At 38.8% G+C, this 24,726-nt stretch overlaps 1 protein-coding gene across 11 annotated transcripts in view; it reads left to right on the forward strand.

Moving 5' to 3' along the window:
- The window catches only part of PLCH1 (phospholipase C eta 1), a 264,401-nt gene that overhangs the window by 232,853 nt on the left and 6,822 nt on the right, over positions 1-24,726 (forward strand). For all 11 annotated transcript variants that reach the window (XM_017955766.3, XM_017955767.3, XM_031663635.1 and 8 more), the window contains 10 exons: positions 2,099-2,260; positions 6,810-6,881; positions 10,634-10,725; positions 13,963-14,060; positions 16,852-17,031; positions 17,121-17,228; positions 18,533-18,657; positions 20,559-20,643; positions 22,611-22,757; positions 23,319-23,398. In XM_017955766.3, coding sequence (XP_017811255.1) covers positions 2,099-2,260; positions 6,810-6,881; positions 10,634-10,725; positions 13,963-14,060; positions 16,852-17,031; positions 17,121-17,228; positions 18,533-18,657; positions 20,559-20,643; positions 22,611-22,757; positions 23,319-23,398 — 1,149 coding nt within the window. The remainder of the gene's footprint in view (positions 1-2,098; positions 2,261-6,809; positions 6,882-10,633; positions 10,726-13,962; positions 14,061-16,851; positions 17,032-17,120; positions 17,229-18,532; positions 18,658-20,558; positions 20,644-22,610; positions 22,758-23,318; positions 23,399-24,726) is intronic.

Genomic DNA, 24,726 nt, shown 5'->3' on the forward strand with positions numbered 1-24,726 from the left:
TTCTGCTCCTGGAAGTGTCCCCTGATTCCCCTAGGCTGGACAAGGTGCACCTCCTCTGTGTGCATATGCTACCCCTCACACCTGTCACTCTACTTGTTCCTGCTTGTGTAATTATCCAGGGATGTGTTGGCCTTCTCCATGACACTGAGGGCTCTGTGACAGTGGGTGGTATTCCTCTTTAATACTTCTTACCTGGCACAGCAGACGCTCAATACATGTTTTTTTTTTTTATATATATATATATACAAAATGAGTTTTGTCCCCAAATTATCTCTCAACTTTGTTAACTACCCCCAGCACATTATCCTAGGCACTCAGTTCCTGCAGTGGGGCCCAGTGTGCCTGATGTTTCATCTGCAGACACACTTCCTCTTTTGGCATACCCTGCCAGATTAATATTGTTTCTAGAGTTGCTACACAAGGACTTGTTCACTCAGACTCTCTTAGCAGCTCCATACCTCTTGCTTTCAAGTCCCTCCACTCTCCAAAGTTCTTTATCTGCCACTACCGTACCCTGTGAACTCTAAGAAAACTCATGTGTTCTTTGCATTTACAGAACATTCTTAATTCATGTAAATCCTTTGCTAGAACTGTGGTTGGCAGGAAAGCCCTTCTTTCCATCACTGTTGAAATCTCAGTTACATTGAGAACTCCGATCAATTCCCACTTCTTTTTGGGGCCTTCTCAGTCACTCAGGCAGTAATGCTGTGTTCCTTATCAGAAACTCTGTTGTATTGGTTGTCTGTGCTTTTGTAGGCATCTTTGTAGACCAGGGTAGAATATTTGGGGATATGTCTTTTCTAGCATGACAGGAGGGTGTTCCCTTATGGTGTTAGAGCCAACTCTTTTTCATCCTTGCATCTCCTTCTGGACCTAGAGGTCTCCAGGGAAGTGGAGTGCCTCGTTAATTGGGCTTGTTAAAGATATTAATGCATGTGATAGTGATATAGGGAAATTCGATAACCTATCCTGGTGTAGATTTTTGAAATTTTTCCTTAGGGCATTTATAATTGCTTTGTTCTTACAGGATTTTGTGAAAATGAATGCATTATTGGAAAGCTACCCATTATGCAGAGTTGACATATAATGACCTCTTAGAAACAGATTTGCCAATGAAAGAACAGCTTTAAATTTTTGGTGAAGAATGTGGGAATTGTTCTTGTCAAGGAGTACCCCTTTCCTTCCTTTGGGTGGGTTGTTCTTCAGCAAGTGGTTGAAGAATTTAGGGAAAGGTATTGGAAACAGGCAGAGGTAGGCGCACTGGAAGAGCAGAAGAGCTGTGAATGGAGGTTGGGGCCATTGGTTTCAAGCAGAACAAGTGGCCGAAAAGCTGTGCTAAGCAGGGCTTTGAGAGAATCTATATCCCATGATCACCTCAAAATTCTGTGAGTCATCAGCTGGACAGGTCGTAGCTCTGATATCCAAACCCCTTGAAGTTCGTTGTGATCTTAAGTTAATTGTAATGACAAATCATGGCTGAGGTAATTATTGAGGTTCCCCCAACTATACAGTGGGATTGGAAATAGGCAGGAAATGTATCTCACAATAATCCTCAACTCCGCAAATTTCCATAGCATTCTTTTCTCCTCAGTGAAAAAGGTAGTTTTATTTTAATAGCATATTTTTGTTCTAATTTACTTATGTAGGTTTAGAAAACTTAGTTTCCAAAAACTTTCCCTGGCCTTTTATCTGTTAAAAGCATCAAATAGCATAAGCATAGTGGGAAGGGCTTTGGAGTCCTGAGTTTGAATCCTGCTTCAGTTATTTGCTAGCTATGTAACCTTGAGCAATTTACTTGATTTCTCTCTAAGCATCGGATTCCATATCACTGAAGTGGAAATGATAATAATACTTACAAGGTTCCTGAGGATTGAATGCAGTCACATGAAGAGTAGCTGGCAGAGAATTAGTTCTTAATAAATAGTAATCCTTATTATTATAGGATTTGTGGAGGAGGGAAGACCGAGATGGTACAATGAGCTTGAGCTTAATTACTTACAAGTAATTGAGAGACAGTGAAATTACAGAAGCAACTGTGGTATATTCTAATTCAATGTGTTTCTTAAGGAAATCATTTGTATTACTTAATTCTTTGCAGAATAATGGGACCACTGAGCATCAGGTGGAATCTTTCATAAAGAAAAAACTGGAGTCACTGTTAAAAGAATCTCAAATTCGAGATAAAGAAGATCCTGATAGTTTCACAGTGAGGGCACTATTGAAGGCCACGCATGAAGGCTTAAATGCACACCTGAAGCAGGTATCTGATTCCCTCTTGTATTTATCCTTCAACAGGAAAAAGAAAGCATCTCATACGTTGTTTCTAATCATTTGTGAAATGCTCCTCCAACTTCTTCTATTTCTGTCCTCATTTTGCTTGAGAAATGAACATCTCCTATTGCAAAATGATATGAGAAATAGTTAAAAGTGGATTGGGTGGAGGTAGAAATGACTCAAATACTGCTCCACTTGGACCCTCAGGACCAAGCCGAGTGTTTTCAGAATCATCTTCCCAATGCATGCTCAGGTGAGGGAAGAAGTTCCAGGCCCCTGTGTCCCTTGCCTTCCCACCTCTCCACATTCATTAGATGTCTGCCTTCCCTGCTACTACCACCTGTCTTCCAGGGCTGACGGCTCCTCAGGCAGAAGGAAGATCATATGGGGGTGATCACCCTTGGATCCTAAGTGATCACTCTGCATTGATGGTTGCCCTCTGGACCCTACACGAGTCTAGCCATCCAACTGCTAGGCTGTTCCTCAGGCCCATTTAATTTCTAAACATAGAAATCCTAATTCAAAATGGCTTCAATGATGAAGAAGATGTTGGGTTTGGTAAGCAGCAAATTTATTTGCAGAATGGCCTTTGGGGTGGGTTTAATCCAGAGGCTCGGTGGTGTCATCGTAGATCTATCTTTTTGCTCTACCTATCATGATATCAGTGTCATCTCAAGTCTAGTTCTCCTGTCCATCAACTGTCCATGATGGTTGCGAGATGACTGCCAACAGGCCCATGAGCTACGTGTTTCTTGGTCCATATCCAGAGAGATTGAGACAGCATATTCGCCCCAACTAACAAATGAGAGTTGCCTAGTTCATGTGCCTACCCCTAAAGTAATCACAGTGGCCATGGGTAAGCGTCCTTCCTGAAACAGTACTTGGCCAGAGTATAGGATCATAATAGCTTGCTAATGCCAGTGAGAACTTACCTCTGAAGCTCTTGTCAAGGTTAGCTCCTCTCAAACTGCATGTTAGAGGGGCAGATGGAATACTGGGGAGACAACCAAAAGGTCAATTACAGCATTACTGCCCTTATAGTTTATCATATAATTCTGGATTTTCTTAATAATTTCTATAAATAGTAACAATCTTCTCACCCTCCTCGCCTCCAGCCATTTATTTTCAACACCAGAAGTACCTGTAAGATCAGACTTGTTTAGCCTATCTTGATTCTGCTTCCTGTCCTTAGTGAACTCTCATTGGCTTATCTGGGCCAGTTACTTTCCTTATGCGTTTGGAGAAGTCTTTGCCCCATCCTAGATGATCTAATTGGAAATGCAAACCATAAGGCTTAGATATTCTGGAAGAAACAAATTAAGCCCCCTCTCTTTTGCTATTCATTAAAGAGATCCTAATGACAATTTCTCCATCAGGTAAAATGGTAAGAGAACCGAAAATTTTAGAGAGGTAGTGTAGCAAAACTCATCTCCTTTTTACTTATTTTTGAGGTTTTTTAACACCGCTGTGTTTTTAAAATATGGTTTTAGTTCACTGGGCAAGCAAAGGCAAGTTACTGTTGAGACGAGTCCATCTGTACCAGATACATGTGTCGGTTGAAATCCAAAGCTGAGAATGTGCTGAGTGTGGCTCTGGGCAGCACGTCACTCCAGCTTCTACTTTTCTGGACCATCAATCAACAGTGCAGGATTCATTTCTATTTGCGCTGTCTTTTTCCTGCGGAACCCTGAAGAAAAGTAAAAATGAAATTCACCTTCAGGCTGGAAGAACTTAGTAGTCACAGGAAATGGTTCTTAAGAGTTCTGGAATCTGCTGCTTTCTTTATATCTGAACTACTGCTGCCTGAATAACCTTAACAAGTTCCTAAGCTCTCAGCTGGCTGCTTAATGTCTCATTCACACCACTGCCATAGTGATAGTTCAGAAATGTGCATCGGGTCATGTCATTCTCCTGTTTTCAGCCGTCTCAGGGATCCTCATAGTTTGGAGGATAAAGCTCGGATTCAGAGATAATAGCGCATAAGATCCTTCCTTCCTGTTGTGGCTCCTAGCGGTGACACCCACAGAGTGTGCATGTGTATAAGTCCACACGTGCATACCTCCACTTTCCACATTTCCTGGTACCATGCTCTTACCACATGGCTTTCGTGTTGGCTATTTTCTTGGCCATAGTACACTTGCTCTTCCCCATTTTACGTAGATAACTTGTACTCATCTTTAGGCTTCAGCTTTTGTATCATGTCCCCTTGGAAGTTCTTAATCCTCAAATACAGTAGATGGTCTCTCTCTGCCATCCCACAGTGCCCTAAGCTTTCCCCATTATAGTCTTATGACAGTATATTGTAATTGTTTGTCTCTACTATTAGACTGCAAGCCCAATAGGGGCAGAGTCTGCATCTCTTTTGTTTGCTCTTGTCCTTATATATATGCCAAGTTCCTAGGACAATGTCTTACTCATTAAATCAGTGAAAGATGTGCCGATGCTCAGGGAGAGGTCCAAGTTGGTGATAGGTATTTGTAGATATCTATTTCCTACATAAAGAGCATGATAGTGGGATAGAAAATGTTGGGGAAGTGGAAGGAAGCCAGAGAGGGGACTTGTAACTAGACAGAATCCTGTTTTATCACCAACGAGCTTTGTAACTTTGGAAATATAATCTAACTTGTCTGTATTTCTGCTTTCCTTTTCTGTAAAATTGGGATTTTAATCATACTTATTTCCAGGGTTGCTTACATATATTCTCATAGTAAATGAGAATATATGTAATGTAATTAACATTATCCTTAGGGTATAGTAGGTGCCTACTATAGTGTGACCATATACCTCAATTTGCCTGTGACAGCCATGCTTTATACCTGTTGTCCCAGCATAATTATTAAAAGTATCCCATTTTATTCTTAAAAGGTCCTGTTTTGGACAATAAATGGCATGGTCCCCCTACCAATAGATGGGTTACTAGAAATAGAAAGGAACTCACAGATTAATTGGTTCATTTCACAGATTTAAAAAAAACAGACCAAAAGAAGAGGCTTTCTAAAGGACATGTAGCTATTTGGTGGCAGAACTGGGTCTTCTAACTTGGCGACCAGTGCTACATCTATGACCACATCTGGCTGCCTTCTTAATTCCACAGTTTTGGCCGGGCTGTGGCTCAAGCCTGTAATCCCAGCACTCTGGGAGGCCAGATGGATGGATCACGAGGTCAGGAGATCAGACCATCCTACAACATGGTGAAACCCCGCCTCTACTTAAAAAAAAAATACAAAAACTAGCCGGGCGGGTGTGGCTCGTAGTCCCAGCTACTCGGGAGGCTGAGGCAGAAGAATGGCGAACCCAGGAGGCGGAGTGAGCCGAGATCAAAGGCCACTGCACTCCAGCCTGCAACTGAGCGAGACTCTGTCTCAAAAAAAAAAAAAAAAATCTGCTGCTTTGAACAGTTAATGATCTGCATTGATAGATCTCCAAAAGCAATAAACATACATGAATCAGTTAACAGTTACCTAACATCAGTCACCTTGTAAATCCCTCACCATTACTCCTCCAGCATTTTTTGAACTGCTCTTTCCCCAACCAGTTCTTGGACTTCACCCAACCTCTTCCCACCTCTACTTGCATCTTTGATTAGCATCTATGGGCATATACAGATGCCCTTCCCAACCTTTTGGCTTTAACTGTTTTTGCTCACCCACATTTGTTCCATTTATGTGGTCACCTGTTTCTCCTCTGTTTAGCTGGAGTCCTGGTCAAGTAGGGCCTACTGGTCTCTCCTTATACCATGTTATTAGTATTGAACCACCTAACATATTTTTAGGGATGACAAATGAATAAGAGTTTAAACCCTCTTAGCAGGTGGCCTTTTGTTCCCTAATGAGACATAGGCTCCAGGAAAGAGAGTTGGCCCAGTATCTCTAACTGGAAAATTAACCTATGTGAGGAAAAATTCAGAGGCTACAATACCTCTTTCCAGTGCTCATCACAGAGAGAATTATTTCAGCGAACCGATACACTTTGCTTGGTTTACTTTAAACAAACAAAAACAATCTTATTATGTCATAGATAGCCTTGGATTTTATTTATTTATAATGTTTTAAAATCCCACATAGCACTGTTTAGTCAATGTGATCCACTTTCTTTATTTAATAGAATTGGCTGCTAATGACTTTTGGTCATTTTCCAAAACTGAATCCCCACTTAACTGAAAATGACTTAACCCCACTCAGAACATTTAAAAGAACACATCCTGTGCTGTGGAGAGCCTGGTGAACAGGCACCATGAGGGCCAGCACACCTGCACACTGCTGAGAGCCCTTGACCTTAGCTTTGGGAAGGTACAGGCAGCTGCTGCGTCCTGGCTGGTATCCATCTCTCCGTGCCAATATTTCCCTTTCCAAGGCAGGCAGAGCCACCTTTATGGTAGTGGAGTGTGGAGCAGGAGGAAATGAGTGGAGTCTGCTTGTTTCTCACCTAGAGGCAAACAGAAGAGAAGAGAGGGCCCCCTTGCCATTCCACCAGAACTAAGGAAAAAGACAAAAGCAAAGAAGATAAATAGTTATATTATGCCTTTGTTTACTCAGAGTCCAGATGTAAAGGAAAGTGGAAAGAAATCACATGGACGATCGCTCATGACCAACTTCGGAAAACATAAGGTATGAATTAAGAGTAATAAATATGCATAATTCAGTTAATTTAAAGATTCTGGAAGGTAACAGGAGAATATCATCATGACCTTGGAATGACGAAAGATTTTTTAAACAGGACATCAGTAAAGGGAAAGACTGATATTTAAACTACTTTAAAAGTTAAGAACTTCTACACATCAACAGTATCAAAAAGCAAGTTACATATTGGGAAATAATATTTTGAATACATATATCCAATAATATATCCAAAAAAACCTGTATTTAACATCTTAAATACACATATCCAATACATAATGAATATATGTTACTAAAACTGGGGTGTGTATTATGTATTCTATCCTGAATTTATAAATAGCTTCTATAAATAAATAAAAAGAGAAGCACCCTAATTTCTAAAAGATGGGCAAAACTCTTAAACAGGCACTTCACAGAAGAAGATATCCAAATTGCTAATAAAGAAAAGGGATTCACCTATCAGTCATCTGGGAAACACAATTTAAATGACTATGTGATTCCATATACACCCACCACAACAGATAATATTAAAAGATAGCAAGAACCAAATGTTAGTGAGGACAAAGAACTTGAATTCTCATACACTGCTTATGGTTGTGCACATTTGTGCAACTACTTTGGCCCACTATTTCACAGTATCTGACTACGTACTATGACTTAGCAGTTCTATTGTTAGGTATATGTCAAAAGACAGAAATAGGCCAGGTGCGATGGCTCATGACTATAATCCCAGCACTTTGGGAGGCCAAGGTGGGTGGATTACCTGAGGTCAGGTGTTCAAAACCAGCTTAGCCAACATGGCCAAACCCCGTCTCTACTAAAAATACAAAAATTAACCAGGTGTGGTGGTGTGCACCTGTAATCCCAGCTACTCGGGAGGCCAAAGCACCAGAATTGCTTGAACCCAGGAGGCAGAGGTTGCAGTGAGGCGAGATTGCGCCACTGCACTGCAGCCTGGGCAACAAGAGTGAAACTCCATCTACAAAAGAAAAAAAAGACAGAAATAACAATATTTATATTGAGATTGGTAATAGTACAAAGAGGAAAAAGTACAAATGTCCATTGATAATAGAATGAATAAAAATTGTGGTGTATTCACATAAGAGAATAGTTAACAACTAAGAAAATGACAAAATTACAACTATATGCAATAATATGATGATCTTTATAAACATGATGTTGAGCAAAATAAACCAGACCCAAGAGAATACATACAATTTGATTCCATTGATATTAAATTCAAAACCAGGCAAAAGAAACCCTATAGAGTAGACATCAGAATAGTTATTACCTCCACAGAGAAAGGAATGACAGGGTTGGAAGATCAGAAGACTTTTGGGAGACAGATAATATTCTATTTCATCATATGTGTGGTTGATTTGTGAAAGACATCAACCTGTACACTTATGACCAGTGTGCTGTCCTAACTGTATGTTATACTTCAATAAAATAAAAAAAAGTTACACTAACTGGTGTCTTCTGGACAGATTAGCTGTTTGACAGTAAAACTTACATAAGAATTCGATTATTAGATGGTGAACTTTACTTTATACATGAGGTTTCTGTAAGGCCGTTTCTTCTACTTTAAGGAATGTCATATATAGAATTTCCTGCCCATCAGTGAGATAATTTATTAGTAGACTAGTCAGATTAGTCATTGTCACAAAATATTGAAAACAACCAAAATATTCACCCCCAAAGAGTGTGTAAGTAATCTGTGAGTCATTCACATAATGGACAATTATGCGGCCATTAAAATATGATCCCTTGGAAGAGCTCAACATGTGAAACATTAAATGAAAAAGTAAGGTGAGAAGTTGATTCTATGGTACGATAACCATGAAAAGATGTGTCAAAACTAGACGTCCAGAAAGTATATCACTCTCTGAATGTTATTATCTGTCATTGGTGATTCATTTATTATTTCTAATTTTTGCATTTTATAGTAAAAATGATGCTTAAAAAGACATTTATTATTGTATAACTCAAATTACTATGTGGAATTAGAGAGTATTTCACTTCTGGTTTGCAACTTGTCATTACAATTAAAATAGTCTTTCAAAATAGATGTTTTAGGGAGTACTTCACCTAATTAAAATTTATCATACCTCAAGTTATAAGAACAAATTGTTGTCCATGAGACTATTTATAGATTATTTTAATAAATATTGACAGTATTTTAAATGGAAAGTTAATGTTATATAGATTAGAGAATGACTTTCTGTGCCATTTATTTAATCATCACAACAATAATCCTTTGAAATAGATGTTCTTGCCACCCTTTTTCTAAAGATCCAATAGGAAGCTAGTGAGGTTAGCCAGTTTACCAGTTTCGTGAAAGGTGGAACATGAGATCATCAAATGGTAGGGCTTCCATACCTGCATGCTGAGGTTCTCAAGGCATAAATAATACCGGAGAAAGTTCCAAACCAAACTGGCACCTCACTGTCAGTGCAATAGAGAGAAGTTGAGTATGTTTATGCCAACCGTGTAGCTTTTTTGATTTTGGGGTGGGGGTTGGGGGAAACATGAGAAAATCTAGAAAGTGGCTGGTCCTATGGTAATTTGGGGATGGAGACCCTTTCCCTTTCTAAGCCACATTCCCGATGTCCAGGATTCTCTGTCTAAACATCTTACTTTTGTTTGTAGACACTATATTTTTGATGGCAAGGTTGTCTGCAATTATTGGGGTGGTCCTTCCCCATCATTTGTATTGTTTATTTATTTATTTAGAGATGGAGTTTCGTTCTCGTTGTCCAGGCTGGAGTACAATGGTGGGATCTTGGCTCACTGCAACCTCCACCTCCTGAGTTCAAGCGGTTCTCCTGCCTCCACCTACCAAGTAGCTGGGATTATAGGCACCTGCCACCACGCCCAGCTACTTTTTGTATTTTTAGTAGAGATGGGATTTCACCATTTTTTGACCAGGCTGGTCTTGAACTCGTGACCTCGGGTGATCCACCCGCCTTGGCCCCCCAAAGTGCCGGGATTATAGGCATGAGCCACCACGCCTTGCCCATCATTTGTATTGTTGAGGTCTGTGTTGCCTAAATACTGGGGCTATCTCCAAATTGGTGGGGATGAAATCATACCATCCCAAAAAAGTTTTATTGTGAAACAGCTAATCTGTCCAAAAGACATCAGATTAGACCTGGAGCCTTTCAGCCTATATTCTGTGGGTAGCAATATTTTTTCCTGCTGATAGAAGTGAAAATGGGTCAAAATCTCAAAAGGGAGATTTGATTCAGATGGTCATTTGAGTGCATACTGATCAAAAGCAGAAATGGTAGTTATTCAATTTTTTTTAAAAAAATTACTACATGTCCTTTTTTAAAAAAACAAATGTGCCTTTTACAGTTTATTAATAGTTGGCTTCCCATACAAAAGGGCATTTTGTCCCTTATAATCATTTAAATAGATACTGCAACTTTGACTCTACCCCTAGTAGAAACCTTCAAAATGCATGACTAATAAAGCCTTTCTAATACATCAACTTTATGTGCCTTCGAAGTCAGTTTCTGAGCATGAAACTCTCAGTTTTGCATTAACATTTTAATATAATTATGGCCTTAGATATGCTTGTTATTAATGGTGAAGCAAACTGCAATATTTGGTCATTTTTTCCCTCCAAGTTATTATGCTTGTGCAAGACATGTGCATTTTAAAGCCCAGCTCATTCTCTGCATGTTGTAAATATACTTGATACAATGAGTTTGTTAAGTTTGTTTTGATTTTTCTGGCAGAAAACTACAAAATCACGGTCTAAATCTTACAGTACTGATGATGAGGAAGACACGCAGCAGAATACTGTCAAGGAGGGTGGCCAGCTGTACAGGTAAGAAAGCATCTCCATGTCTCCTGCTCACACTCCTGAGGCCCCTCCATCCTTGTCAGCTTAGTCATTTTTCTTGTACATGTCTAGAGAATTGGATCACAAGGAAAGTACTCAGTGCTGTGGAACATGTGAAGAACAGCTGGATATGAAATGATAGTTTATGTAGGGAACTCAGCACTGTGCCTGGCACATAATGAGCTCTTTATAAATGTTAGCTGCAGCGGTTGTCAAGTCAAAGGTATTTTCAGAGAAGAGGGAGGGAGCACATGAACTAATACAAAGGCCGTCACAAGAGACTGAAGAAGATGGATGCTAAGCCCATGTTAGGAGCCAAGCATCTGAAATCAGCCAGATTTCAAATTCTTGCTCCTCCACTTACCAACTTTAACATGGGACGCGTTTGGCTCCTCATTGTATCTGTCCCTTAGAGTCATTGTAAGGATTAAAGGAATTAAACTAATTAGCCCCGTAAGCCCCGGCCCAATTAAATAAGTATCCAAAAAAAGTTCTTTTTTGTTTGTTTGTTTTTTGTTTGTTTTTATTGCCAATAGTATTTGTGATGAGTAACATGACCGTATTTTCGGAATCCAAATGGTGACACATGATTCATTACAGGAGTTCCTGGCAGTTTATTTATACCATAACATTCACAAAGAAATACAAATTATATACATTAGATAGATATGGATACATACACACACTTTTGCCTTTATTGAAAAATGAAATTAGAAGCATAGAAGCCCTGTAGGAATAAAACTTTAGTGTTCAATTAAACTTTATATTTGAGCTCCAACAGAATATCTATACACAAACTAGTAACTAATTAGAAGGGCAGAGGAGATGTATGTGGTCCCTACTCTAGGGAACAGAAAATTGAATATATAGTTACAGTAAAGGATAAAGAGAAAATAATAGGATCACCTTCTGGAAGACCTCTGCTGTGACTGTTGTCATATGTAAGTTTGAGAAAGGCTTAACTCTGACACATATAGCCAGGGAAAAGGCAGTGTTTGAGGAAAGCTACAGTAATCTTAATGTGTGCAAAGGAGACGTCAATACAGGTATCATATGAAATCATTTTGCATGCTGCTTAGTGTCAACTATAGGTTTTCCCATAATAGTTATCAGGGCCTGAGCATCTATGATGATGTCGTTTTGGGACTTCAGTAACGTAAGGCACCTCTAGGATGAGGAATAAAAAGAGTTAATTTTCTGTAGAATTTCTCCATCTCACGGAATGTCTTACAGTTTTACTTATAATTTTGAGGCATGACTTCACACTGATTTATAATCATTAGCCTTCACAAAATCAGATTTTCACCAGTGGCTGTAGAGTTTCCTAATTATATGGTAAAGAAGGAGCATGCATTCTTTTTCTATTGATTTTTACCACAGTAAAGTTCTCAGCAGACCATCACATTCCCCTCACATACCCACTTTTCTCCTATAGGGGAACATCTAACTATTGAAAAGAAACCTCACAAAAGAAGATATACAAATGGCCAATAAACACATGAAAAGGTGCTCAACATTAGTAGACATTAGGGAGATATAAATCAAAACTACCTTTTCACACCCACTAGGATACTTACAACCAAAAAGGCAGGCAATAACATATATTATTTCTGTTCCCTAGAGTACGGACCACATACGCCTCCTCTGCTCTTCCTAATTAGTTACTATTTTATGTATAGATATTCTGTTGGAGCTTAAAAATATAAAGTTTAATTGAACACTAATGTTTAGGTTTGTTTTTGGTAGTTATGTTTCCCATAGGAGAAAAGTGTGTGTGTGAGGGGAATGTGATGGTCCGTGGAGGACTTGACTGCAGTAGAGAGTGGCGGTACAATTTGTAAGGTTGCAGAGCAGATCCTAGGAGTGGTTTGTAGGAGAGAGAAGACTATTAAAATATCTAAGATAAAAGCAGCACTAGATAAAGTAATGAATGTTTGTTTTAAGAAAGCTGGAGAATATAGAAAAAGTATAAAGAAGAAAGTTAACATCCTTTGTAATTACACCTGTCCAATAATCACTATGGAAATTTGGCATATTACCCTTTAGGTATATAATTCTTGTGGCCCACTACCCACTATACAGTGTTTCTGTTCCATTTTAGCCCGGGTCTCCTCCCTGCAAAGGCCATATAGTTTCCTGATGAACTCTGGTGTTACTCTCTAACTGGGTCACAGTGGGAATCCAGCCTTTCACGACAGAACTCACAAATGCATGAGGAAGAGGCTGTGATTCCTGGCAGAGCAGTGAATAAAACCACATTACATTAGTCCCCACGTTATCATGAGAAATGACTCCGGTGGACACCTGAAACCACAGATAGTAGCGAACCCTTTCTATATATTGTTTTTCTCTTTCCTTATTAAGTCAAGCACGTTCACCTTTTCATTTAAAGGAAGCACTTTGCAGCATCTCTTTGGCATATCTGAATTGCCAGCATTACTACTCCTGCACTTTAGGGCCATTATTAAGTAAAATAAGAGTTTCTTGAACATAAGCACTGCAAAACCTCCACAGTCAGTCACATAAGAAGCCATACATCATGGATATGCTGGACAAAGGGATGGCTCACGTCCAGAGTGGGACGGAGCAGGACCTCACAAGATTTCATCATGCCACCAAGAATGGCACACAATTTAAAATGCATGACCGGGTGTTATCCTAGCATTTTGGGAGGCCAAGGCAGGTGGATCACTTGAGGTCAGGAGTTGGAGACCAGCCTGCCAACATGGTGAAACCCTGTCGCTACTGAAAATACAAAAAATTAGCTGGTGTGGTGATGCACACCTGTAGTCCCAGCTACTCGGGCGGCTGAGGCAAGAGAATCACTTGAACCCGGGAGGTGGAGGTTGCGGTAAACCAAGATTGCGCCACTGCACTGCAGCTTGGGTCACAGAGAGAGACTGTGTCTCAAAAAAGGAAAAAAAATCTCATGGTTTATTTCTGAAATTTTCCTCTTAATATTTTTAGACCATGGTTGACTATGGGCAAATGAAACTCTGGAAAGGGAAACTGAGGATAAGAGGGGACTACTGTGGTAGGATTTTTGTGGTAGAAAGAGCACTGAATTAGGAATCACACTTGGGTTCCAATCCTGGCTCCCTTAGGACCTGGGGCAGATATTCCCTATTAAATCATTGTCTTAAATAAGGAAAGTGGGATAACCAATAACCCAAACCTCTTTCAACTCCAAAATGTCATGCGTCCTATGTGGGTACCTCACAGATTGGGTCGCCGAAGGAAAACCATGAAGCTCTGCCGAGAACTCTCTGATTTGGTTGTGTACACAAACTCCGTGGCTGCTCAGGACATTGTGGATGATGGTAAGAATGAAGAGTTTTCTCCTTCCACTCTGAATAAACATTCTTGACCTTTCTCTTTCAATTGTTAATGAATTTTTGTTAATCCGATTATCAACACACATTTTTGGGACTATGTAGAAACCAATTTGAGTGTTAGGAAACTCACTGCTGCCATAGTGTTGAGTTGACATGGAGGGTTCTACTGATTACCGCGGTTGCCTGATTGACCAGAGGCCAGAGAAAGTTCCCACAGGGCCGAGGAGGACTTTATTACTGTACAAAGACAAGTGCATCAGGGCAAGACCTTCCTGTAGCACTTGAACTGTGAAGACCAGGCCCGGCTTGAGGACCAGGTCATAGATGGCCATTCCAAATGCTAATGACCAAAAGAAGAAATTAATTGGCTAAAACCACACCTTGAAAAGCCCTATATTTTCTCAGTGAAAGTTTTGACTTGGGTGAAAATAGCTTAATCCAGATTGAAGTTTTAACAAAAAGAGCAGAAATCTCAGTAGCGTTGTCTCCGTCACTGTTTTTCACCTATCAGTTGCCACACGGAGCTGAGAAATTCTAGTCACATCTATTCATATCCTTGGCTTTCCTGCTAGTTACTCTTGTCTCCTTTATCTTGTATTTCATTTAGTTACTGAATGCTTACAGAAATAACCTACTGTCATGTGGCTTTTCATCTAATTTTAATTTTAGTGGAACTGAAATGTAAATCAGAACCTCCAAATTTCTCAACAAGTTTTAGTGAAGGGAAACAACATTGTGTCCTCACAAACCTCCAGGATTCTTCCCTCCCATCGCCCCCCTGCCCAGCCCCCACTCCACAAATGTATCTTTTTCTATTTGCAGAAAGATTTCTTCCCTTTGGCCTTGATTCCTTCTTCAAATGGTAACAATTATACAAGATTTAAATGAATTTCACATGTGAAAGCATGAGAAACTGTAGGATTCTCAGCAACGGAGCAACAAACTCTTATAACAATTGTCCTTAGCTCAAAAATAAACTCAGGGAATGATTGCATTAAGTTTAAATGTATATTTGGTTTAGGGAATAAAAATTTCCAATAAATGGCTTGGAAAACATAATACTATTAATTTAATGAAAATTAATACTGAGCGCTGTTTAGCTCTTGAACTTCAACTCTTTTTGTCTTTTTAATTTTTTTGCCAGCCACAAAACGAAAACTAGATAATGAATGCATGGCTTATCCTAATGTGATACAACTCAACTTTATTAATTTACTAACTGATATGTGCCTAATTAGCAAGGTCATATTAATGATATTGTGATGTGCATATTTATGTGGAGAGACAGACAAAACAGTAGTATTGATTATAGTCCTATTCCATCTGAATTAGGCTTGTCAAAAAGATATTTTCTCCTGTAATGTTTAAAACATCCCTCATCAAAATCTGCAAATAAGTTCAATATTAGTATGCTTGAGATATGTAAACTATGTTAATAGGTTATGCCAGTAAAATATATTTGAAGACATATCTTTAAGGAAAGGGTCTAAACTAGAAACATTATCACATTAAAAACTGTAATCCTCTAATTTCTTTGCCACAATCTGTATTCCTGACTCTTTAACTCTGGAGTACATTGTCAGTTGAACAGCGTCTAACATCTAAGGGCGTACAACCCTGAGGACCACAGGGGCCCTGGGAAACTGTGTGTTAATAAACATGCAGAGTCTACATATGACTCAGGCCCAGCTGGCTCAGCAAGACATATATAGTTCAACTTGTTGGTTTCATGGACCATATCTCTCTGTCTGGGCTCACATACACTCAGCTTATTAGGGCTAAATAAGAATGAGATTCTGGGTAACTTTGGGTCTTTTTATCTGGGCTGGACTTTTCCAGCATGTTCAGAGGACATATGGGCCATTTTGGGGATAGAGTGTGGGTGCTTGGTGAAGGAGTGGGAATAGTGGGGCTTTGTAGATATGGTACAAAAGGTGGGATTGGAGACAAGAGTGGAATATTAAATGTTTGGAGCTTTACTCCATTGTGACCCCCAAATTTGCAGCTTCTGTGAGTCTAGATTGACCCCTCCTGATGATTGTGCTGGCAGAAACTTTATTACAGGCTTCATGTACTTTTACCTCCCTTTACTTTTTTCCATAGTTTATATGCGTGGCTAGGTGAATGAGTGTCCCTGTTCTTAAAAGTTTTATTCCTTTATAATGCTTTTGACCTCTTTTTCTCCATTATGATTCCTTTCTCCCAAACAGGTTTCGGCTTGTTCCATAGTTCTTATTCAAATCAACTTTAAAACTCAACTTTTTATTCTTGTAATTGTTCTTTTTCCTTTATTTTCTTGGATCCTGAATGTTACTATTAATACATGTTTTACACGTGTGCCTTTTAGATGAGTGCCTTCAATGAATGTCTTCCTGTTATCAGGAAGAAGCTATCCAGTTTTATTTATCCATGGTTGCCTATATGTTTGGCAAAGATATTCTGTTTAAGTTTTTTTTTCTACCCGTTCTTTTCATGCTAGCCAGATAGTCATAAATTAGTGGGATGATTGAATTCTTAGGGAGAACAGGGGACCCAGCAATAGACACCTACTGGAGCAAGACACACAGCTCTGATTTGGCCTCAAAATTCCATTCCTAAACATGGAATTTTATGTGTCTTTCCTGTTGAGAAGCTGCCTCTACTCTGGTTGAATCCACTCTCTAGTGCTCTGCTTTTTGCTATTGGTATACTCTGACGTTATTATAAGGTCTTTTGTGCGCGGCGTTTTCTTTGCTGTAGTTCTCACTTCCTTTTTCTCTCTATTAAAAACTGCCAGGAACCACAGGAAATGTGTTATCATTCAGTGAAACAAGAGCACATCAGGTTGTTCAGCAAAAATCAGAGCAGTTCATGATTTATAATCAAAAGCAACTCACGAGGATTTACCCCTCTGCCTACCGCATTGATTCCAGTAACTTCAACCCGCTCCCCTACTGGAACGCAGGCTGCCAGCTAGGTGCGTACTCCTTGGGAAGGAGCGGTTCTCTGTACGTTCTGACTATGCCACCATCTTGCCTAATTCTCTCCAACTTTTAACTTGCACAGTGGCACTGAATTATCAATCCGAAGGACGAATGATGCAGTTAAACCGAGCCAAATTCAAGACAAATGGCAACTGTGGCTACGTCCTCAAACCCCAGCAAATGTGCAAAGGTGTGTATTAATTTCACAGTCATAAATGCAGGTGTATGTTATTTTCATAGTCTAAATGCAGGCAACCTTTATTAAGGAAGCTGTTTAGAAAGTGTGAACCCTAGAGTTTTTCAACATTTTTTTTTTTTTTCAAAAAGATAGGTTAAGGTGTTTGAATGTGGATTAGAATTCTTGTTACCACTACTTAATATTTGGTTAGCCATGATGTTTAGAATGTTATCTTGAGAGGTTGTGTGTGAAAGAGGGACATGGATGGCATTGGGTTATCATTTGAAATCCAGTGCCACGTATAAGCTGGACTGCTTTTTAAGGTCTGAGCCCTATCTTTCAGAAACTATCTTAGGTAATGTGAGTCTGTGACCTGCTGGCAAGCTTCAATTCCACCTGAAACAATTTTATCAAGCTCTTTTACTCAGTGTAGTCCAATTACAAAACAGTGCTAACAAAAGAGAAAGGATAGGCTAGTTGTGGGGGCTGATGCCTGTAATTCCAGCACTTTGTGAGGTCGAGGCAGGCGGATCACCTGAGGTCAGGAGTTCAAGACCAGACTGGCTGACATGGTAAAACCCTGTCTCTACTGAAAATACAGAATTAGCTGGGCATAGTGGTGCATGCCTGTAGTCCCAGCTACTCGGGAAGTTGAGGTAGGAGAATCGCTGGAACCCGGGAGGCAGAGGTTGCAGTGAGCCAAGATCACACCACTGCACTCCAACCTGGGTGACAGAGTGAGACTCCATCTCAAAAAAACAAAACAAAACAAAACAAAACAAAAAAAGGATAATGTTGTGTTAGATCAAACAACACTTTCTTTTGGTTCTGCTCATTAAAATTATTTTTAAAATTTCCAAATTACATTTACAACAATTCAGATAAAAACATTGTTGACAGGATTATCTTCAAGATTTTATGCTTTGCATGTTTTCTTGCTCTGCTGTTTACTTAATTTCAGGTCTTCTTTCTGTTTGTTATATTCACTCATACCTGAGATAGTTTAGGTTAGAAAATTATTTGAATCTGACATAATTGTTCTTCTTTCCACACTGTTGGTGTTCAAATAAAATGCTTCTTTTCCTCCATTCCACAGTTGATCATTGCATTGCAAACACTTGCTTTAAGTTGGCCCACTCCACTGGCCTTTGGGAACATGGATTCTAATGAAAACCACAGCTATGCCACACTGATAGTTATGTGATCATGTAATTCAGCATTTGTTTTTGTCTCTTTGTCTGTTTGTTTACAAGCTTAAGCTGTGCATGTGTGCGTGTTTCTTCTTATGTTACCAACTTATACTTTACTTGGCCTAGGTACTTTCAACCCTTTCTCTGGTGACCCTCTTCCTGCCAACCCCAAAAAGCAACTCATCCTAAAAGTTATCAGTGGACAGCAACTCCCCAAACCTCCAGACTCCATGTTTGGAGATCGAGGCGAGGTAAGTTGCCTATGACTACGTGTCTAAGTGGTTAATTATGCGATTATCTTAGTTCATTTACATTTTATCTGAAATGTCTTCAGAGATGTATGTGTGTTCATGACTGAGCACTGACCTCAGCTTATCAGACATTAACTGATTTATTGGTAAGTCACACAGTTCTTGTTGTACTGCTGTTCATCATCTATTTTGAAGGCATGAGTGCACACAATTGAATTCACAATTTAAGGTTGACACTGGCATTGCTAAAATTGGAGTGCAAAGACAATTATATTATTAACGGAACACTGCCCAAGAGTATATCTTAACCTGGGAAGGTAATGTTCCATTAATAATATAACCTCCACATTCCTCTCCTCCTGCAGTGCTCCTCCTTGCTGCCCATCAGCCACCTGCTCCTTGGCCGTGTGCTGATTCTTATTATCATTTGCTGTACCTGTGTAGTGTGATTTTAGAATGTCTTCATCTGTGGCCACAGTCTTTTTTCTTTCCAGAGCTTTTAGCCCATTGTTTCCATTAGACCTTCTTGGCCCTTGCTTTCTCCCTACATAGCAGCTTCTCCTATGCTCTTGCCCTTCCTCTCAGAGCTGATCCATTATTTCAGGCTCTTTGTTGCTCCCGCCTGTTAAACCATCATTTTTGGATCTTAAGGAAGGAAATTATAGAGCTGTACAATTTGGAACCGCCATAAATGCTTTATTTAAGAACTCTACTTTCTCTGCTTTAGACTTTCTTACATCAGCTCTTTCTAGATTCTTTGGGTTTTATTCCTTCATTGTTCATTACCCAGAACTGGCACCACAAAGGAGAGTCTACAGATGACCAACAAGACAAGATCCTTCCCCCTAGAGGAGAGGATGGGAATTAAAGTATATGAATCAAACATGGATAGCTTGATTAATTATTATGCCACCCAGATCAAGACAGAGCATATCCAGAATCCCTAGAAGGCCCCTGTCCACCTTCCCAGTCAATATCTACCCTCCCCGCTGCCTCTCATAGCAAACACCAACCCCTATCACAACAGACAAATTTTGTCTATTCCTAAACTTTATATAAATGGACTCTTAGAGTAGGTACTCTTTTATGTCTGGCTTGCTCAACATTATGTTATATAGCAGAACTTTATTCTTTTCTCATTGTTGAGAGTATTCATTGAACACATATTTCTGACCGGGCACGGTGGCTCACATTTGTAATCCCAGCACTTTGAGAGGCTGAGGTGGGTGGATTGCTTGAGCTCAGGAGTTTGAGACCAGCCTGGACAACATGGCAAAACCCCATTTCTACAAAAATACAAAATTACAAAATTAGCAAAATTACAAAATTAAAAAATACAAAAATTAGCCAGGTGTGGTGCACAAGCCTGTGGTCCCAGCAACTCGGGAGACTGAGGTGGAAGGATGGCTTAAACCTGTGAGGGTGGAGGATGCCGTGAGCTAAGATCATGCCACTGCATTCCAGCCTGGGCTACAGAGTAAGACCCTATCTCAAAAAACAAAATAACAAAAAAACAAAAAACGCATATTCCACAATTATCCATCCTATTCATGATAGAAATTTAGGTTCCAGTGTTTGACTATTATAAATACAGCTGCTCTGAGCATTTGTGCATGGGCAAAACATCTCAGTTCTGTTGGGTATTTGCCCTGAACTAAAGTTGTATGTTCACTGGGTAAAGTTTGTTGGCATTAATAAATACTAGCAAACAGTAATTTAATATTTTTTATACTTGTCTCATATATCTGAATCCACCACACCTAGTACCATTTCTTTTTCTTACTAAGCACCTTGTAAAATCAGTTGCTGTTGAAATGTAGACATTTTGGCCAATATTCTCAGATTAATTAACATATGTATAGAAATGTTATTTGTAATAGTACTTTCTCTTTATTTAATAGATCATTGACCCTTTTGTTGAAGTTGAAATTATTGGATTGCCGGTAGATTGTTGTAAAGATCAAACCCGTGTGGTAGATGACAATGGTAAGATCATAATCTGTGTTCACTTTTTAATGAAGATGGTCTAGAAATAGAATTTACACTAAAAAAAGTGTCTATGTAGATGACCAAGAAATCTCTAAAATCCGTAACTCCCATCTGAGTTTATGTTAAAAACTTTTCAACACATAAACTAAGTAACTGTGGGATTGATGCATGGTTTATTTTGATGGTGTTGTAATCTAGGTTCTCCAGACTTTTGCTTTTAAAGGAATTTTTTTCTTCTAGTAAGAAGAGTAAATGATATTTTAAAGAACTGGGTTAAAAATTCACTGAGGAAATGCATTCATTATATGTTTATATTGTATTTTTATGACATGAGTTTTCTCAAAGCTCTCATTTGTGAAGCCTATGTGCCTTGATAATTTCTCACTTTTTCTGGAGCATGTAAAACTCTAAAGGCAAGCCCAATGTAGTCTGGCGAGTTTACTTCTTGAGTATTTTCTTACAATTGGAGGGGCAGCATTCTTCTTATATTTTGGCCATAGTATAAAGAAAGTTTTCTTTACCCAAGCCTCATGTCTTTTTATTTGTAATCTTTTAAAATTTGTTTGTTCATACATTTCACAAACATTATTGCATACCTACTTTTTCAATGACTTGTGATTAATACTGTAAAATACATTTGAAACACAATCATTAATTTGAGAAATTAGGGGTTCACAGGGAGTCCCTGAAGGAACACTACAGTTCCAGAGTAGGGCAAACCTGTAACTTAGGAAAAACAGGTACACAGAAAGAAACTTTCTTAAATTGCGTTTTTCCACCAATGTTCAATAGATTATTCTTTCTTTTTTTAGTCTCAGAAATAATTGAGAGGTCATCATAAGTCAATAGAAAGATCTTCTCTTATTCAAGAGGGGTATCTCAGTGATTTTTCAGCTCATAATTATTTCATTAGCTTGAGGCTTTTTAATAGGGTTCAGTGGCTGATACCTCTTAAATGCATACATTTTTAAAAACTTATTTTCATTTTTTAGAAAGGAAAAAAACCCAGAAACTTACGGAGTACTTGAATTTTTAACAGCTTTTATAGTTATTTTATTGGAGAGAATTTTGCCAAGTAAATGTATTTTTGCATTTTATTATTTGAGGTGAAATATACCTTTTTAACTTATTTTTCAGTAGCTGTGAAAATATGCCATCATTCATGCAGTAAGGTCTTGCTTCGTGAGAAGCTACTGGGAATCAATAGTGCACAGTCTAATTTGACCCTGTCACTAACTATAAGGCCTTGTGTGGCTTTCGGCACATTATCGTCTATGAACATCAATTTTCTCAATTACAAAATGTCTTGTAAATACTGATATTCCCTACTTTAAAAGATGAGTTTTACTTGTATAGTTTTTGAAAGTAATATATTTTTGAAAGTCAGTAATACATAGTTTTTAATTAGAAACAAAAACCAAAACCCTGCTCTACTCTAAAAACTCTAAAAATCCTCTAAAAAAACTTAGAGGATTGCTATAAGAAATAAGATGATGTATGTACAATAGGAGTTGAAACCTGCAAAAGCACCTTATAAAATGTTTGTTGGTGGTTATTACAGCAGTGGACTCTTTGGTGCATGAGAAGCATAATTCTGTTGAGAGAGGATATCATTCTTTATTGTTTTGGCTAAAACATTATTCTTAGATCACTACTATAGATAATTTTTTAACTTATTGAAGCATTCTGAATACTAAAGAGCTTCTCTACAATACAGTTAGGCATCAAAGATTAATAGATTTGATGTGATAATTTACAGGCAATTTTCTTACCAATTATTTTCTAGCAAGGGGGTAAATTTCGAGGCTTTATTCCAGTAAGGCATCCCGGAGTGGCTTAGTTGTCTTCATGAGTTTAATAACCACTGCAAGCAATTTTCACCGTCTGCTTTGCAGATGTTGCTGCCAACTCATTTTCAGCCAAGTCCTTTGCTTTTCTGATTTTTCTTTTACTATTTCTCTGAGGATTTAACCCTGTGTGGGAAGAAACGCTGACATTTACAGTACACATGCCTGAAATAGCTTTGGTTCGGTTCCTCGTGTGGGATCATGATCCCATTGGACGAGACTTTGTTGGGCAAAGAACCGTGACCTTCAGCAGCTTAGTGCCTGGTAGGTATGAGCTGGCCTTTTCTCTCTAGACTGACCATTCCTTTTTCTTTGGAAGATATAATACATCATATGCTACTTACATAATAGCATATGTGATATATAAAATATGTGTCATATAATAAATGTGACTTTTAACAAGCTTTGTAAAATGTAAAGGATTATAGTTGGGCTGGGTGCAGTGGCTCATGCCTGTAATGCCAGCAATCTGGGAGGCCAAGGTGGGAGGATCACCTGAGGTCAGGAGTTTGAGACCAGCCTGACCAACATGGAGAAACCCCATCTCTACTAAAAATACAAAATTAGCCAGGTGTGGTGGTGCATGCCTGTAATCCCAGCTATTCGGGAAGCCGAGGCAGGAGAATCGCTTGAACCCAGGAGGCAGAGGTTCCGGTGAGCCAAGATCATGCCATTGCCTTCCAGCCTGGGCAACAGAGCAAGACTCTGTCTCAGAAAAAAAAAAAAAAGAGCTATAGTCAAGTCAGATACTTAATTTTGTTGCACCCATGAGAAAGTTAAATGCAAGTTCAACTAAAAAGAAATGACTGTCTTTCCTTTTATTAGGCTACCGGCATGTCTATTTGGAAGGACTGACAGAAGCATCCATATTTGTACACATAACCATCAATGAAATCTATGGAAAGGTGAGAAAGATCATAGGATTTAAAGTCATATACATTAATATGGTCCTCAACAATGCTACTGATTAATTGCATAATAGGAATGTAAATTTTGACAAACTGTGCTTGGACCAAAAACTCTAAGGAAGCCCAGCAAGCCCAGTCTGCTATTCCAGTCATGTCCTGATCCACCTGTACTCTTTTCACTGTTTAAGGTGTGTACTCATTCCTTCTACACAGGCGCCCTCTCTGGGCTTAATAGAATTGAGAAAACTATTATTCTCTCAGGCAGTAATCTGTTTGGCTAAAACAATGAAGATACAGTTAAATGTTGAATTTTATTTTAATCCTTAAAAAGACTCAACTGACCTCAGTGGGAAACGTAGTGTCTCAGATGGTTGATGAATTACCTGTACCAACTGGTCTGTGATCCCAGCCACTTCTAGGCAGGCTACATGCATTTGGTACCAATGTTTTTAACTGAAAATCTAAAAATTGTGAATGGATTTTAAAGCTATTTTAAAACTGAAAAGAAGGAGACCACAAAAATGCATTCTAGTTCTTTCCTGATGCTGTTGTCGTGGTTATAGAACTCATTTGAGGTTTACAAACCAGTAGGTTGTCCTCTGGTCATGTCAAGTAACTGGGGACTTGGTTACCGGTATGAATTTTCAGGATCACATGGGATTTGGAGGGACTGTTAAAGCATTGAATGGGGCCTAGAAATGTCTCGTGCTCTTTACCAGAAAATCTGTATAGCTGGAAGCTTCCTCATCTGTGAATGTGGGATAAAAATAATATGTGCCTCATAAATAAATATATTTCTTGGAAAGCTGCCTGGTACACAGTAAATGCTCAGAAATATTGGCTAATATTAATGTGATTATGACTACAATCCAGCTAATAAGGAATGAACCATTTCAGCCTGAATTAGGGAGTGTAATGTTTATTTTCATATCAGTCAGCAAGGGTGTGGAGGTGAGGGTAAGGATCCTAATTTCTAAGACTGGTGAAGTTTTATACCATAATTTTCTGTGTTTAGTCCTGGATTTCTGTTTGCGCTGCTTGTTGGGATCTTGCCTCTCATCTAAGTAGACACAAATGTAAATAATTCAAAAATGATTCTTGAATTCTAGGAATCCCAGGTTAACTACAAATTATCTCTAGCATTTATCACATTGAGGGAAACAATTAAATTCTGAATTTGTTTAAAACTTGAGCCAGAAATAAATTAAAATCTGAAAGTGTTCTATATCATCCCCATCTTCTCTCCTAAATAAATGTCCATTTATGAGTCATACTCTTTATTCCTTTCAAGATGTGTTCGGGTTGGGATCCACACATCACAGTGT

The sequence above is a fragment of the Papio anubis genome, chromosome 2 (genome assembly GCF_008728515.1).
Source record: "Papio anubis isolate 15944 chromosome 2, Panubis1.0, whole genome shotgun sequence".
Classification (NCBI taxonomy): Eukaryota; Metazoa; Chordata; class Mammalia; order Primates; family Cercopithecidae; genus Papio; species Papio anubis.